This window comes from Lepisosteus oculatus, chromosome 2 (genome assembly GCF_040954835.1).
Source record: "Lepisosteus oculatus isolate fLepOcu1 chromosome 2, fLepOcu1.hap2, whole genome shotgun sequence".
Taxonomy (NCBI): Eukaryota; Metazoa; Chordata; class Actinopteri; order Semionotiformes; family Lepisosteidae; genus Lepisosteus; species Lepisosteus oculatus.
The window spans coordinates 40,439,577-40,456,708 of NC_090697.1; the positions used below are offsets into that span (position 1 = coordinate 40,439,577).

Genomic DNA, 17,132 nt, shown 5'->3' on the forward strand with positions numbered 1-17,132 from the left:
CTTAGGTATTGTTCATAATGTGTAAATTAAGATAATCAATAATTAACTGAGATCTGTGGGTTACCAACTGTAAGTTCTAAAATAGAAGAGCACTTATACAGTTGCTCTCAGCAGTCATTTTTAAGTAAATATACCAAAGCCACCATAGCAAAACAAAATTGGTATTAAAGACATACCGCAACATGTTTGGCTATTTAATTTCCAATGGTACTACTTCATTCTTTCTAAAACAACAGACAGAGCTGGCAGAGTGGATACTTGAATACTTGGGGTAAGGTTAAATTTAATGATGCTACCACATCCAACCAATTAAATCAACAAAACTCAGAGGACAATACTTACTTTTAGCTGTGTGAGCCACTTCAGTTCAATGTTGAACCCTACATGGTCTGGCACAGCTTGAAAGATCTGCAAAAAACAATAATAAATAAAGTTAACAATAACACAGTCAAGCTTCAAAATGATTAGTTAGAAAGCAGACATCCCCATGTTGTTTAAACATGAAATTTAGCTAAAATACATACATTTTCCAACAAGTAGAATTCACATAACTAATCATTTTTGAAAATTTGAAGATGCATTACCTTTCTTTAACACTGAAAACCCACCCACCTGGGAATTCATCAGAACGTTAAATCATCATACTACTTTTGATATTTTATAGTTTGTTTCATATTTTATGAAAATGCATTCCCTTGTCTTTATACGAGGGCAATACTTCTCTTGTGGCTGTCTGCTTATTTTTTCATGTGTGGTGTTGTCCTGGCTGCCAGTGTGTAAATATAAAATATGCACAGGCTTCAGCACAGACATTGAAACAAGATCAGAGAAAATGCCCTGGTTGAATTTGAAACAAGTAATAAAAAATGTATTTAAACTACTCTTCAGCTTACCTATTAAATATATACTGTACATACATGACATAGGCATTAACTACTTTTTAGCTATACTATAAGAAAGTGGCTTTTTCCAACAATCTAATTGTATGTCCATATATTTGAAGTTACATGATTAAAAAAACACTTCTGATGTTTTCTTAATGTTCATTAAAATTGTGACTCAGAAAGCTATGCAGTAAACACTCCATGACCTGACTTGTGCCCTTTATTCTAGCGAGTTTCTATTGCCAATGGTGTGTACAATGAGAAATGTCTATTGCAAACAGACTGCTGTTACCTACTTGTTGAAGTGAAGGAAAAGGCTGGTGCTCAGCAATGTACTCCTCCTCTTCAGAATCTGCAAAACAAGACAAGAGTGCCTCCTTACTGTTTATAACACCACACCTGGACCTCAGAACTGCACCAGACAGAGACGCACAGGTTCATGATAGACGTAGTTGAAGTACTGTGGTGAATTACTTCCTGCTGATGATTGACCCAAAACCAAAGTGCTTTAACAGGGACCTTAACAGTTTTCAACCCAGGCACCAGAGGTCATGAGAGAAAATTACAAAAAACACCACATGCACCAAAGCAGTAAGCCTCCTTGGCCGATCTATATTTTGTTTTTACATAGCTTCAATATTTTATTATATTCCCTATAACAAAAAGCTGCCTTGTGTGGGTTTTACCATCTTAAGAGACTAGCTAATAAGACCATTATAAAGTCAAAGCTATTCAAGATTTGAAAATCTAATAAGAAGAGTTCTTAAGACTTTATTGGGTCTAATTCTAAGCACTTCAAAGCAGCCTTTGAAAGGACTGGACATCCCTCATAACCATCCCCAGTGCATTTCCATATACTGGTCCAGCCCATTCTAATCCAATTAGGTAATTCTTAAAAAGCTACAGATGCAGCCATTCAAAGTGCGCGGTACAGACACCGCAGTACAGATACCGCAGGTATGATGACACGCGATACCGCGGTGCGTGATTGGTTGACCGACAGGGGCACTCGTGGTCCGTTGGTCTGTCGTAGAAAGACTTACTGTAAACGTCTTTACTGTGCCCGTTGTAGATATTGAATTTTACCACTGAAGGGAAATCTTAGTAGCTGAGCATAAAAAGAATTGGAGCATACTGTAACGCGTGTGAAGGCCATAAACGATATTAATTTTGGAACGTAAACATACAGTATATAGCTGGTCTTGGTACTTTAAAGAAAAAAATACACACCAGTATTCCATTTCTCCCTAAACATTGTAAGCTTCGAAGTCTTTAACTAACGTGATACCGGAGTCAACAAGCATACTTTTAGAATTTGATTAAAAGGGAATATAATATGGAATCGCATATCTCAAGAAATTAATAACGGTATGATTATATCCGTGTACTGCGGCAGGGCTGTGTAGGGCTGTATATAATATGGAATCGCGTATCTAAAGAATTTAATAACGGTATGATTATATCCGTGTGCTGCGACAGGGCTTTTTAGAGCTGTTTCGCCTACCTGATCATGCGAGCTGTCTTGTAGCCTACTGGTCTAGGTGCGTGACTACCAACTGGCAGGTTGTGTGTTCGAATCCAGCTGGTGTTGGACTTTTCATTTTTATTTATTTATTTTTTAATCGCGTAACATAAACATATTACCGTATGCAAACTGTACTGTATACAGTATGTATATGTATATTTAATGTCTTAACTGTGCCCGTTTAATTGAATTAAAAAAAAATTATTTAACACGAACATTAAGCTGTTTACATCTTCCGCCTGAGAACAGTCACCCGTTGCTACCCAACGCAGAATGGTGATTGGCTGACACTATCTGACACCCCTCTGATTGGAGAAAAAAGACGTGCTGGTGTGCTATACACACTACCAGGAAGAGGATTTCTTTCTATTCAAAACGTGTATTTTAAAAGTTTAAGAAGTAAAAACCTTACAGCGTACACAGATTTCTAAACTGATCAGGATCGTTATCTTTGTCTTATGCATAATAATGTTCACCGCTCTGTCCAGCAAATTAATAATAAACTTTATTTTATATAGCGTTTTAAACGAATAAGTAATTAGATTGCTCATAAACCTAATCACTTGCTTTTTCTTTTTATTTAGGCTCAGATTTCAACTATAGATCGTATTATTAATAACCATAATAACAACCAACCAACAAAAACAACCATATAAACATAATGGTGGTGCTGGACCTTCCAGTTTTATTTATTTATTTTTTAATCGCGTAACATAAACATATTACCGTATGCAAACTGTACTGTATACAATATGTATATGTATATTTAATGTCTTAACTGTGCCCGTTTAAGTATTGAATATTCATATCTAATTTTACCACTGAAGGGAAATCTTAACATAAACATACAGTATATGGCTGGTCTCGGTACTTTAAAGAAAAAAATACACACCGGTATTCCATTTCTCCCTAAACATTGTAAGCTTCGAAGTCTTTAACTAACGTGATACCGGAGTCAACAAGCATACTTTTAGAATTTGATTAAAAGGGAATATAATATGGAATCGCGTATCTCAAGAAATTAATAACGATATAATTATATTCATGTTGCAAAAGAACTGCAACGGACATAAAAACTCCCTTGCATGGTTTCATTACGACCAGAATCGGTCTTGAGATATTTTTAACTTGATTTACAGTATTTGAGAGGTATGTCTTAACACCGATACTACAGTGCTTAAGTACTGCTCACGTATATGTTTCTAGGTTTATAATATGCATTTCATACGGTCAAATTACTTTTGAGCAATAAGAAGCGCGAAACGGTATGCGTTTTACTTCCGTTTTGTGCTGGGACCCGTGGATTGATTAGAGATATCAAGTACATACAAGTCATTTTTTAAATGTTGTAGTTAGTCTTGAAAAAATGTTACGAGTACATCATCTATCAACAATTACACAGGTTCTGTTTCCATATTGCGGATTTTGGTTACGTAATATTATTTTCTAGATTTCACGTTGTGAATATGATGGGATGTCTGATGGGATGTTTCTAAAAATCCATCCTCTGTAAAACGTCTTCTCTAGTTGTCCTGCATATGTATTCGCTAATGAAGCTGTGTGTTCTGAGCCTAGATCTCTACATTTCTGTATGAACCAGCTTAGAGGGCTAAAGACAGCTTGTGTTTAAATTGAGTGTAAGGCAATTTATGCCTCTAAAGTCATGGTCAGCATTTATCTTTGTACTGTGCTGTAAACTTGTTCTGTGCCAAGTCACATTATTTTATAGCGTTTTTAAAGCGTTATCAAATACGGTGTTACTGTAGTTTACTGAGTCCCATGTCACATGGTCTGTGATTGAAACCTGTAAAACCGGTTTAATTCGTCACAGCCAGCACTCTTCAGGTGTGAGGGTCTTCTGCTCAGAATGAAACGCTAAAATGTTTGTGTATATTCTAATGGTAGTGGGGGCGGGGTGTGTGGGAACAGGTTTGGTTGAAACATTTTCTCTGAAAGCATTTTCTTCGCAGTTTAACCGATCTTGTTACAGCATGTTACAGTTTACTATTATTAACCATATTAATTTTAAGTGCTTAATGTAAAATCTTGTAAAAATATATTTTCATTGTTCAAATATACATTAAGTCTGACTATCATATAATAAGTTAAATACAAAACTAAAGAAAAAATAGGGTTAAATATAATTCAAAATATTTTGCTAACAATGTTAACTGTTTATGAATACTAAAATGTATTAACTAAGGAGTAGGATGGCACAGTTGTTAGTATGTTTTTTGTTTTGTTTCTTTTTCATAAATACAACAGTAGTACCGGATGTCTCAGTGGCTTTCAAAATTAAATTATGCATGCAAACCTGTGAACTAGAAAGATAACTAAGATATCCATCCATTATATTCCATAATATCCATGAAATATATGGCGCTGAAATACAGTATGTGTGACGCATAAAAGACACCAAGGGATTGGGTGAGCTCCCATCACAAAAAAAAAAACTGCGAACCTGCACTACAGCGACCATAGTACAGTATGGAGACCAAGGCGTTTTACGGGAAGAGACGGGGTGCTTCTGCCGCCCCAGCTTCCAAAGAGCGAAGGGTAAGCAAATACAGCAGACTTCATCTGAAATACGCGATTACAGCGCATATTACAAGGTATTATTGCCGTTTTGAATTTTAAATTCAATTATAATTATTTCTTCGTAGCCTGTTCTTCAAGAAAACACCGCACGGGCGAAACGATCTACCACCAGGACAGTAAAAAAGAAAGCGGTAAGACGGAAAAAAAGAAAAGTTTATTTTGACTTCTGTTCCGCGACTGATGAATACTACTGTGTGACTTTATTTCTTACATGAATTATGTTATTTTGCCACAGGCCGTGGGTCTCTGCTCTCGGCCACTGGCCAGGGTGCCAACCTGTAGATGCAGCACCTGTATGGAGACATTTCGGCAGCAGCGGGAGCATTACGATGCATTACTGGGGAGGATTGGGAGGCTAGAGTTCCAGCAGTCAAACAGTTGAGCAGCTGTCTCCCGAAAAGTGCCTCTCCCCGCCGCGCAGGCTGCAATGCCTGGCGGAAGCTCTGCCCCCAGCAGAGCACACACCGCCTCAGGACACTCCATCCCGGCCTCTCAGTTCACCACCGCGCAGGAATCTGTTGATGCTGTCCCCGCCGGCTATCTCCCCCCAGGAAGCACAGCGTAATTCACAGATGCCAGTGGGATGAATAATTCTCCCAGATGTCCAACTGCTACCCATCACCCAGGAGATGGAGGGGGGGTTGTACTTGCAGTGCATCGGCATAGACGGGAAAGCAAGAGCCGACCGCTACGCCGCCCTCGTGTTTCCAAATCTTGTGACTTTTGAAATTTACTGGGGGTGGACCACGTCTGTAAATTTCGATGGGTCCAGAGGCAAAAGTGCCTTGGCTTGCAATCTCCGGGAAACCATTAGTACGATGGTGAATCGGAGATTCTCAACCCTTGCTGTGTACGACTGGAAAAGAATTCGTGATCGGATCAACGAAATGCTTCGTAGGAGGAGGCGGTCTTTTCCTCTTGTCTAACAGTCTGTCCACAAACAAAACATTCCTGTTAGACAAGAGGAATTGAAAAAAAAACAATGTTGTCAATGAAAACCGGTGTGTGTGTCTCTCCCTGCTGGATGTCCCTCTCACAAACTGCTGAATGAATAAAATAATTTTATTGAAAACGAGTTTGCGATTGTCTGGTCTTTAAATTCTGGAGATACGCGATTCCATATTATATTCCCTTTTAATCAAATTCTAAAAGTATGCTTGTTGACTCCGGTATCGCGTTAGTTAAAGACTTCGATGCTTAAAATGTTTAGGGAGAAATGGAATACTGGTGTGTATGTTTTCTTTAAAGTACCGAGACCAGCCATATACTGTATGTTTAAGTTCCAAAATTAATATCGTTTATGGGCTTCACACGCGTTGCAGTATGCTCAGGCACTAAGTAAAAGGAGATGCTTCGTATTGCTTGACTAATTTTAAAAACTAAGTTATAAATATAAAAATTGCAGGCGCTGCTCTGGTGCGTCGGCTCCTACACAGTGCCTGTCTGCCGTAAGCGTTACAATATACATACAGTACCCAACACTGCTTGTACCCATCTGTCATGCAAATAAAACACCTTGAATTGAATTGAATTGAGGGGAGAAGGGGGGGATACTAAAGCCAATACTGGCTCAATGGGCTTTGACGTGCTAATGCGTTGGTTTAACGGTCCGGGTGTGGCAGGCTTCCAATGTCAACTCGACTCGATTAGAAGACAATGAACGTATTTTAGCCCTAAATGAATTAATAGCAAACATGGTTTACATAAAATACATTTTTCCAAGAAAGTTTATAATAATATGATCTATAGTTGAAATCTGAGCCTACTTTAAAAATAAAGGAAAAGCATTTTCAGAGAGCAATCACGCTGTGTTTATGTAGAAAAAGTGATTAGGTTTATGAGCAATCTAATTACCTATTCACTTAAAACGCTATATAAAATAAAGTTTATTTAGAGATGAATGATCAGTGTCGCAGTTTAAATAATGTGAGTCAGGAAACTAACACAGCGCCACCGGATTTAATAACGCAATAAAAACGCTATAAAATAATGTGACACAGTACAGCACAGTACAACAATACTGACCATGACTTTAGAAGCATAAATTACCTTACACTCAATTTAAACACAAGCTGTCTTTCTGTATGAACCTCTAAGCTGGTTCATACAGAAAATGTAGAAATGCATTAGCCTGATCATGATTAAAAAACACATAATTAAACACGCGTTTGCGATTTAAATCAGAACACGATTTAAATCAATATAAATGTTTATATTGTAACGCATACTGTCCAGCCTCCATTTCTCTATAAAAATTTACTGTTGCACACACACACACAATAGAAGCAGGAACCGCTGTCAGAAGGGAAGATATATTCAAAATATCGCAAATATCGATCATGTTGCGATATTTTGAAATATAAAAGTCAATTGATTGTCCATAATATCGCTTACCTATTTTTTCGAAGAAATGTTTGTTAAAATAAAAGTCCAGCACCAGCTGGATTCGAACACACAACCTGCCAGCTGGTAGTCACGCACCTAGACCAGTAGGCTACAAGACAGCTCGCATGATCAGGTAGGCGAAACAGCCTTACACAGTCCTGCCGCAGTACACGGATATAATCATACCGTTATTAAATTCTTTAGATACGCGATTCCATATTATATTCCCTTTTAATCAAATTCTAAAAGTATGCTTGTTGACTCCGGTATCACGTTAGTTAAAGACTTCGAAGCTTACAATGTTTAGGGAGAAATGGAATACCGGTGTGTATTTTTCCTTGTGATATTCTAAGCTCTACTTGAATGATAGGTGTCGCATTTTAAATCATTTTCGTAGCTAGAAATTATGAAACGCCCTGTTAAAAGCAAGGAAGTTTTTATGCCCCGTTGAAGTAAAACAAAATGCCTGACAAAGTATGGCTTGGACAGATTCCAAGTGCTTGTACAAATGTGCTAAAGAAATTATACAGCTTGTCCAAAGTCATCCATTATTAATACTATTAGTAATATCTTCAGTAAAGGCTTTGATGCATAAATATTTCTGATAAAGGTAGGTTGTGTACTTTTGTCCAACTGAGCAATCTTGCTTTCATAAAATATACCAACATTTTAATGACTGATGATTAACATGCTGTAATACACAGTTCAAAATTAAAGGCTCAAATGCTGTACATGAGAGGTTAAGCTCCCCCTGGCGGTTTTACAAGGCGACGCCGGATAGTCACGTGACACACGTGAAATGCGTGATACCGCGTGATACTGTGACACGCCCACCGGGGTATGCCGCGAAATACCTCACCCATTTTGAATGGCTGCATCTGTACCAGGTAGAGGATTTACTTTTTATGAAGGATAAAACAGCAACTGCGCATCTTGGTACTGTGTCATTAGTAAAACCTAAAGCTAGAACAGTTTAGGTTGTATTATATAAACCATTTTCTAAAGCCACTTCACTGTAAATGAATACGCATGTCCTCAAAAAAAAAAACTAAAAAGTAGGCATTTATATGAACATCTGAAGATGGTATGACTGAACTAAGGTAAAATCAGGTCTTGTTGGGTGTGGCATAAATTTCCATTGAATCTAGCAGGTGACTATGAATTTATAAGGCTGCGTACTCAGGACAAAAATGTCTCTCCTACTTGAAAATAAAAAAACATAATAATAATGAAAATAGGTCACTTACAAAAGAACAAAGAAATCAGGACAGGTCAGTTATGTATTTACAAAGACTTAGGTTCTAGTGACCTTGTTTATGTAAGTCAAATATCACTCTAGCCAAATGCATATATAGTATTTTATACTTTGATGGCTGTGGGTTTTGACCCTTTTCTATGAACTTAATAGTTCACATGAATATAATGAGCTAAGCAGTGTTAGAATTGTCATATTAATATTAATAGCAATTATGTAATATGATAATAATCTGCAAAAATAGACTCTGGTTTAAATAGTTCACATTATTTAAGAAAGCTCTATGCAGCTCTAAAAAGTAATCATTTATGTAGAGAATGCCTTGCAAAAGTACTTAGACTCTGGCACAATCTTCACTGTTTTATATACAAGTTAGTCCACACATTCAAAGCAGAAAAGCAAAGAGAAAGAAGTAGATAGATAATGTGAAAGAAAAACGGAGATGTCAAAATTGCATAAGTTCTCATGCCATAAGACTGATACTCCATGAGAGATGGGGACATAGAACAAAATAGTAGCAAATCTTAGAGGAAAACCTGTTTTAAATAAAAGAGTCATTTTTCAACAGGCCAAATCTATACCGCAGTGGCTTAAGACTAAGAAAGAAAAAATCCTTAAGTGGTCCAGTCAAAGCCCTGACTTGAATCTTATTGAGAATCTGTGGAAAGACTGAAAACTGCTGTCTAGAAGCAATCCCCAAGAAACACAAGAGAACTTGAGCAAATCTGCAAGAAGGGGCAAAAACTGCAGCAAGCCAGCATGCAAAGGTGGTAGGGATTTATCCAAAATCCCCTGGGGTGGTGCAGTGGTTCTGTGGCTAAGGATCCGCGTCTGTGGTTGGAAGATTGCCGGTTCATATCCTGCAGCCAGCAGAGGAATCCTACTCCGTTGGGCCCCTGAGCAAAGCCCTTACCCCAACTGCTCCTGGGGTGGTGTATAAATGGCTGACCCTGCGCTCTGACCCCAAGTTTATTTCCCTGTCTGTGTGTCTCATGGAGAGCAAGTTGGGGTATGCGTAAAGACAAATTCCTAATACAAAAAATTGTATATGGCCAATAAAGTGATCTGATCTTATCTCATCCTGTAATGGCTGCCAAAGTTAATGGGTATACCCATGTGATTAACACATTTCAGTTAGTTAGCTTTAGCTTTTCCCAGCATTTACTGTAACTTATCTTACCCTTAGAATTATTCAGTTTGAGCATTCAAACTTTTGAAAAAATGTATATGTATCATTGTGCAATTAAAAAAAAATGTGACAACATAGTGTTTGAATACTTTTGCAAGACACTGTATGTATTGACCAAAATTTAAGATTTTATGCAAATTAATCTTTATTAATTTATGAACAGGACCTGCCCAGGTTATGTAGTTAGAGTGTTACTATTTTAATCAAAGTATTTAGCTCAGACTATATACGTCTATGAGTTAGAAGTATTTATAATTACTATCATTAATGTCAAGCAATACAGGAGATTATCCAAAGAAGTCCAAAAACATATACAAAAACTTTTCAGATAAGAGAAGTGGAATCTCTTTGATACTTTCCCTTTCACAATAACTAAAAAGAAAATATAAATCATAATAATGAATAGTAAACCCAACTGTTTTTTATTGTAAAAAAATGAAAAAAACAAGCAAAAAAGAATACAGCAGTCCCTTGAATGTGGTGCTCCTTATGAACATTTGTTTTAGTCTTTAATATGCAGTACCATTAGAAAACTGTGCTGCAGAACAAGCGAACAATTAAAACAATGATTTAATTTAAATATTCTTGAGTAATGCTCACCTATCACTATGTTAATAGGAACTTCAATATCTGAGCAAAAATTTTTTTTCTATTGTGTTACTCAGAATAAATAATGATACACACTTTAGAGTGACAAAAGAGTTACAGAAAAGGGTTTCAATGTTGTACACTATTGTAGAGGCCGGATTACATGATCAACAATAGTTTCGAATTAGAGAAACCCTCATACAAGCACATAGAGTGCAACATCGTTACACCTGCTGTTGGAGAATGACTTTTTAAGGAAGATTAATCAAGTGACATTTCAAAATTTTGAATGAATAGTATTTAATGTTAGTACTCAAAAAAGATCTGGAAAACCACAATTCTTCCTCAAAAAAGATTTGTCCATCTCGCCCTGCATTTATACTTTTAAAAAGGTATCCCCTGTTGAAACAGTAAGACCTACTCTTATACCAAAATATTAGAATAATTTTGTTCTTAGGTGAGGCCTTTTTAATAACATGCAAAGTCTAATCTTATTTAGTCTAAATGTTAAAAAAAAGACTAAACTTATTTATTCTAGCTGGAACACCATACTGACAAGTACCTTTATGGTCATTCACCTTCATTGCAGTCACATGAGCCAACTGTAAAATAAAAATGGCAAGTAGTTGTGCATTCATACATCTAATCAAACTATATTATGCTAACAAAATATAGAATGACTAAGCTTAAAATATATATTGACATTTCATAATAAACACCTTAAGTACTTCTAAGCAAAACCATCTCCTCTTAAAAATCAGATTTAGACGTTAATGGTACCCTCAAATGCGGTGATTTCTCCACACAGGCAATAATATAAAGAGCAGGTATTGTATTTCACACACTTGTACAATATACAAAGCATACACCAGTCTTTATAATTATAACCAATTGGAGAGACCACTTATAATTTACATGTTTTCACAGGAAAGATTTAGAGTATGTGGTAAGTCATACTCTATCATTCACTATATCAGTGAAACAATTCATCTCATATTTGCTTCCAATTGAAGGAGGAGATGGTTATCTGATGAGTGATAAAATAGCCAGTAAGAACTGATTGAACACAGTCCCAACTCTTGTTATTTTAGAAATTGCCACTGCTGATTGGGATTTTATATCATACAAGATAACGGCTATTGTTAAAAAGCTAGCAACAATTATATTTAAAAAAGTATAATGTTACTACATCTATAGTCGTCTATTGACATGCAGCCAATAACTGGAACTAAAAGACTGAAATGGCCCTCAGATTCTCTAATATGAGCCTTTTAATATACTGTACATAGCAATAATGTTATGATACATTCTTAAGCTCACAATTCAATCAGGAATTTTCATAGGTCCCTTCACTTATTTAAACATTTTAAATCCCACTTCATGAATTTCTACCTAAACAAGAGCTCAGTGTTACCGTACATCTGGCAACTCAGCAGACTGCAACAGGCACTTACGGAAACTATTTTCTATTAATTTTAAGACTGACAAAGATTGCAAAGAAAACTAGCTGACAGCTGTTATGTGTCATTTGTCTACAAAAACTACACCTGAAAGCAATTATTTGTATTAATGAGGATTTATAGAAGTAAAACAAAGGCTTGAGTTCTCAAATAACTCTCCATGTGCTAAGAAAAAACTAAAAACAGGGGAAATCATTAACTCATGAAATCATGAAATCCTAAAATCACTTGTGATGTAAAATAATTCCATGTACGTCTTAATCAGGATTGCTGACCTTTAACTTCCAATAACAAAACCTCAGCCTCAGTAACATTTCACTCACAAAATTGATAAGAATCAACAGAAACCAACCCAAGACAAAAATAACCACACACACACACTCTTATATTATAAAGCTAAGTAAGATATAGTTATCACAAATAAATGCGAAAATGTGTACTTAATCAGACGTTATAAAGGTGCTTACCTTTAATAACTGAAGCTGATCAAAGGTCAAATCCTTCACAGGAACTTCAAATAATTCTAATGATTGTTTGTCATTTTTCTGAAAAAAAAAAATACAATGGAAAAAAGGGTTAAAAATGAAAATTAGCATTGCTCCAGAAAGACAATTATGGGCAACCTGTTGGTATTGAAATGTATTCATTCCCCAAGAATACATATTTTGTGAACCTTTCTTTGGCTTTGTTAATGTCAAAGAAACACTTCCTGTTGCCATTTAATATGTTGATGAATATTTGATATTAGAACATATTGTATGATATGCAGAACTTGTACACCAATTCCAGGTTATATAGTTTGTATTTGTGAACCACTTTTATTTCTTTTTATACCTTAGATATTCAACTTAAGACTGTGATGTCCAATCTTGAACACTGGTTTTTACCATTTAATCATTGAGTTTTAGGTATTATTTGTATTATTACCTAATTGTAAAGTCGATCTGTGACTAATCTTGATCTTCTTAACAGAGGAACTTTGGAATCCTTCTGTCCTTTATATTCTAACCAAGATTTTATAATCTGGTTGCAAACAAATCCTAAATCCATTTCTGCTCTCCAAATAAGAAATTATTTTCAACATAAGCTTCCCCTTCTTGTGCTAACTCCCGAAAAACATTTGTATATGATCCAACTCATTTGACTTGGGTCCCGTTTGACTTGGTAGTTAATTAGTGGTGCCAGGTTTCTGAAGATTTCCAATGTTTGCCCTTAGATTTAAACTAAACCTCCCAAACATGTTTTCTGACACCAGCATTAGGGCACCCTTTTCCTGGTGGGGTACCAATCATCACGTTATACTTGATGATGGACCACAGTCAATTCTATGGATTTTTTATAGTGGTCATTAGAATTGTAAATAATCAATTAAATAATCTTTTACATTTTTGGTCAAATTTCCTCATGATAAAGTAGTACTGGGTGTTTAAATTTAAGTGGTAACTGCTTCTGTGCTCCGTTTTCTTACATACCCACTAGAGTTCAAGGTGATCTTCAGAAGTTTCTATAAACATTTTGAGGCCTTCTAACTCTATCTTTAAAGCATTTTAGAAATACTGAAAAGCCCTGATGTAGAGATGTGCATGTTAGTGGGATGTTCATATCAATGACAAGGACTAAACTTTATCAATATTTCTATAAGCATCTTCAGGTTCAGGCTTCTTATAGTAGCATACTCTTCAATTAAATGCAGGAACGAATGATACAATGATACAAGACATGAACAAACACACTCTTCCACGCCTGTCAATAAACACAATGATGTACAGCATAATGAAAAAACGTAAAAAAACATGAAGCAAACGCATTAAAGAGGGAAGTTGTATACTGCTTTTTTAAGGAATGAAGGTCAGATTTCCATTGCTATTTACAGTATGCTAATTGTACTAAGAGTAAAAATAACTTGCCTGTAAAAGTTTTATTTATCCTCAATGAGGAGATGAACACCTAAGATGCAAAATTAAACGAATTCAAATGCATTACTGTCAGGAACATGACAATAAACAATAAGTTAAAGCTCTTTGTGCCTTGATTTTCATTTGTAAAGATCAAAATTTCACCTTTTTCATTGAAATGCAACAGGTAAGATCATGGTACACAACTGGAATATAATCCTTTGAAAGGTGTACATCAAATTCCACATAGGCAGCACCCTGAAAGGGAAACACATATTTAATTAATAACACATAATAATTCAGAAGTTAATAAGTATTTTTTTGAATACGTCAGCTTGGAAACTTTCAGAAAATCATCTTAAAGCAGAAATGAGACAAAGTGTTTTTAATCACAGAAAAAATGCAAAATAAATCACTGAACTTTCAACAATCAAAATGTATCTTAGGAGATAAGCCAGTATCAATGTAGGGATATTAATAATAAATCATAAACTTACATGACTGGCAGCACTTTTGAAGGAAGCAATTGTATTTTCCCTGATTTTTGTATGCCTAAGGGTAAAAAAAAAAGATAAGATATCGTTTTAGAAAATCTTGATGTTAAAAGCTTTATTTCAGACAAAATAAATAACACTTCAAAATACCATTATATAAAAGAGGTAAAAAACCCAGAGCACTCAAATAAAAAAAAAACTGATAAAGTCAAATTATCTTCAGTCCTTGTTTTTTTCCTGCACTAGTGACCTCGTCATTATTCCACATCAAGCAGGTCTACTGTCTGCTGATTCTAAATCAAACCTGTCAAACTCAAATTCCTGAAACCACAGTGGATTGACCCCCTTCCACCAAAGACCTCACTTTCTTAACTGCTCTGTTTGATGAGTGGGAAAAAGTTAACACTTCCACATGAGTCCTTATTCAGAACTCTCTTAGACAAACTCCCAGCTCCACAACACACAGTGTCTCCTCCAAACAGCTGTAAACTCCTTTAGGGCAAAAGCCCTTCATTGGATAATTCAACAGCATTGGGTGTCCTAGGGTGCTATCTTACTATAACATTCTTACATCAAATAAATCCTTTACAGACACGATCCCGAAAGATGTTTATGGCCAAATCAACATGAATCAACTGTATATTTTCAAAAAGCATAATAATGATCTGGGAAAAAATAGGTGAAACATATCCAAATATCTAAAAATCTGAACAATCGTGGTCAGCAAGAACTCCAATTGGGATGAACATTTTAAGATTCAACAGCTTCTAAGGAATGAGTCTTTCACATCATTGTTTTGGTCTTCCCAGCGGGTGTCCAAAACTCTCATTTAATTATCTCATTTAATGTACTAAAAAACGGGAGGCTTTCTAGGTGTGGATGTAAAATATTTGTGCATAACGTTAAACAAATAATGCAACACTGTTATAATACAATATAAATAAAATCACAGAAACACTTTTAACACCACAAACATATTTTTCTGAACACCAGCTATGAAACATTAACTCTAAACCACACCTTCTATAAAACATAAATTAAGCAAAGCAACTATACTGCAAATATTAAGATTATATAATTTAAGTAATTTCATGATGAATGTACACTCTAAAATATTAAGTAGATTAGTCTGTCCAGCTCTTTATATAAGATTTGCTGTGCTATGAAGTACAGGGTCACCATGACAGGACACACATTAAAACCATAAACTAAGTGTGCCCAAGGTCAACATTTCACAATTCTCCCCTCTGCATGAGAAACTGCATTACAACAAGATTAGTACTAGTTTCCTGTTAATTTGTCCAAATACATTTCCTTAAGACAAAATTAATCATTTACATATACCTTTGTGCTTGAATTAAGTTCAGTGCTTTTTTTTCCCTGGGATGCTACAAAGCAGGTGCGTTGACCTCACAGTAATCAATAGGCTGTATCATCATCATCTCAGATGAAAGATGATAGAAAAGCAGACTATGAAGGAATGAAACAGTTTAAGTGAAGGATACTGGGATAAAATAAAAAGACGTGGCTGAGAATATATGGATACATTTCAAAAGTATATTGCTTGATAAGAGCAAATTTATCCAAAAATAATCAAAGCAAGCTTTAAAAAGCAGTAACCTAATTGGTGAAATACTACGGCTATAAGCAATATGACAAAGGGGACAAAACCAAAAGAACAATAAAAAGCACACTTAAAGCACCAAAAACCAGATGTTCACAGAAGAGGTAACAAAGGATAAGAAATTGAGAGAAAATAATAATGCTACAGCAGCTGGAAATATTGGGCCACACACACCAGACATGAATAACGCAAGCCATTGGTATTGAAATGGAGTTATACATAACAAATCTGAGGTGAGCTGCAGGAATGAAGCAAACAACAACAAAAGTTCTTTTCTGTGATATTTTTTGTAGAAATTTAAATTGCTTTTATTTCATAGCTACTGTAACTACCAGTTTTTTCATGTTTAAGCTATTCTTTCTGCTGTACTAGCACAGCATGGTTCACAACCAAATAAAATGTTTTATCCATGTGTTTAGATTTAGGTTGCATCATTTGCAAACAATTGCGCACAGCCCTTCATATAATGCCCTTAATACTAGAACAATTTTCCGCATACAACACCAACTAAGCAGTGACAATTAATCCAATACTCAGGCAATTGTTCCTAAACAAGAATTCCTATATACAGGAAATTAGAGGAGAATATAGTAAAGGGTTTCAATTTGGCAATTTCACAGAAGGAAAAATTGTCAGAAATACCAAACTAGTGCCACTAGCAATTACTTTATGAAACATAGGCAACATACATTTTTCGTCAGTGTCTAAGACCTCATCAAAGATTTCTTGAACTATTAAGTCACGTCATTAAAAAGGTTGTTGAATTGACAAGCTACTAGCAATGAAACAAGCAACACAGCACAAAAGGCTTGGTTTGGGTTGTACTCTTGTTTTCTCACTATTACATGCCTTCTTCAACAAACAATGGAAGATTCTCAATGTTTTCATAGCTTCTGCTTTCTTATATTCGTTGATTAAATAGAGTCAAAACTTTAAAACACTATAATATAAAATGTCTTGGACAAAACTGAAACTAATGAAGGGAACTTTTTTTGGTAAGCCTTTTCTTTTTGGCTTCAGAAACACACTGATTCACAACTATAAGGCTGTTACAGTACACAATAATTCTAAATACACCAACAAATCCATGTCCCTAATCTTGCAATTTGCTCAACTATAATAAACAAATATAACAATGCTCTTGTAATCACAATGTATCAATTGGCACAATCCCAATAATGGTAGGAGTAGGAATACACAGTTCTGTCTAAAGTCTAAAGTTTAGTACACATAAT

General features: G+C 35.4%; 1 protein-coding gene across 2 annotated transcripts in view; it reads right to left on the reverse strand.

The window, feature by feature from the left end:
- The window catches only part of gpcpd1 (glycerophosphocholine phosphodiesterase 1), a 44,762-nt gene that overhangs the window by 9,333 nt on the left and 18,297 nt on the right, over positions 1-17,132 (reverse strand). For both annotated transcript variants that reach the window (XM_006625937.3, XM_015350999.2), the window contains exons 11-16: positions 14,277-14,331; positions 13,945-14,037; positions 12,352-12,429; positions 10,987-11,026; positions 1,181-1,236; positions 343-408 (exon numbers count right to left, since the gene is read on the reverse strand). In XM_006625937.3, the coding sequence (XP_006626000.2) occupies positions 343-408; positions 1,181-1,236; positions 10,987-11,026; positions 12,352-12,429; positions 13,945-14,037; positions 14,277-14,331 (388 nt within the window). The remainder of the gene's footprint in view (positions 1-342; positions 409-1,180; positions 1,237-10,986; positions 11,027-12,351; positions 12,430-13,944; positions 14,038-14,276; positions 14,332-17,132) is intronic.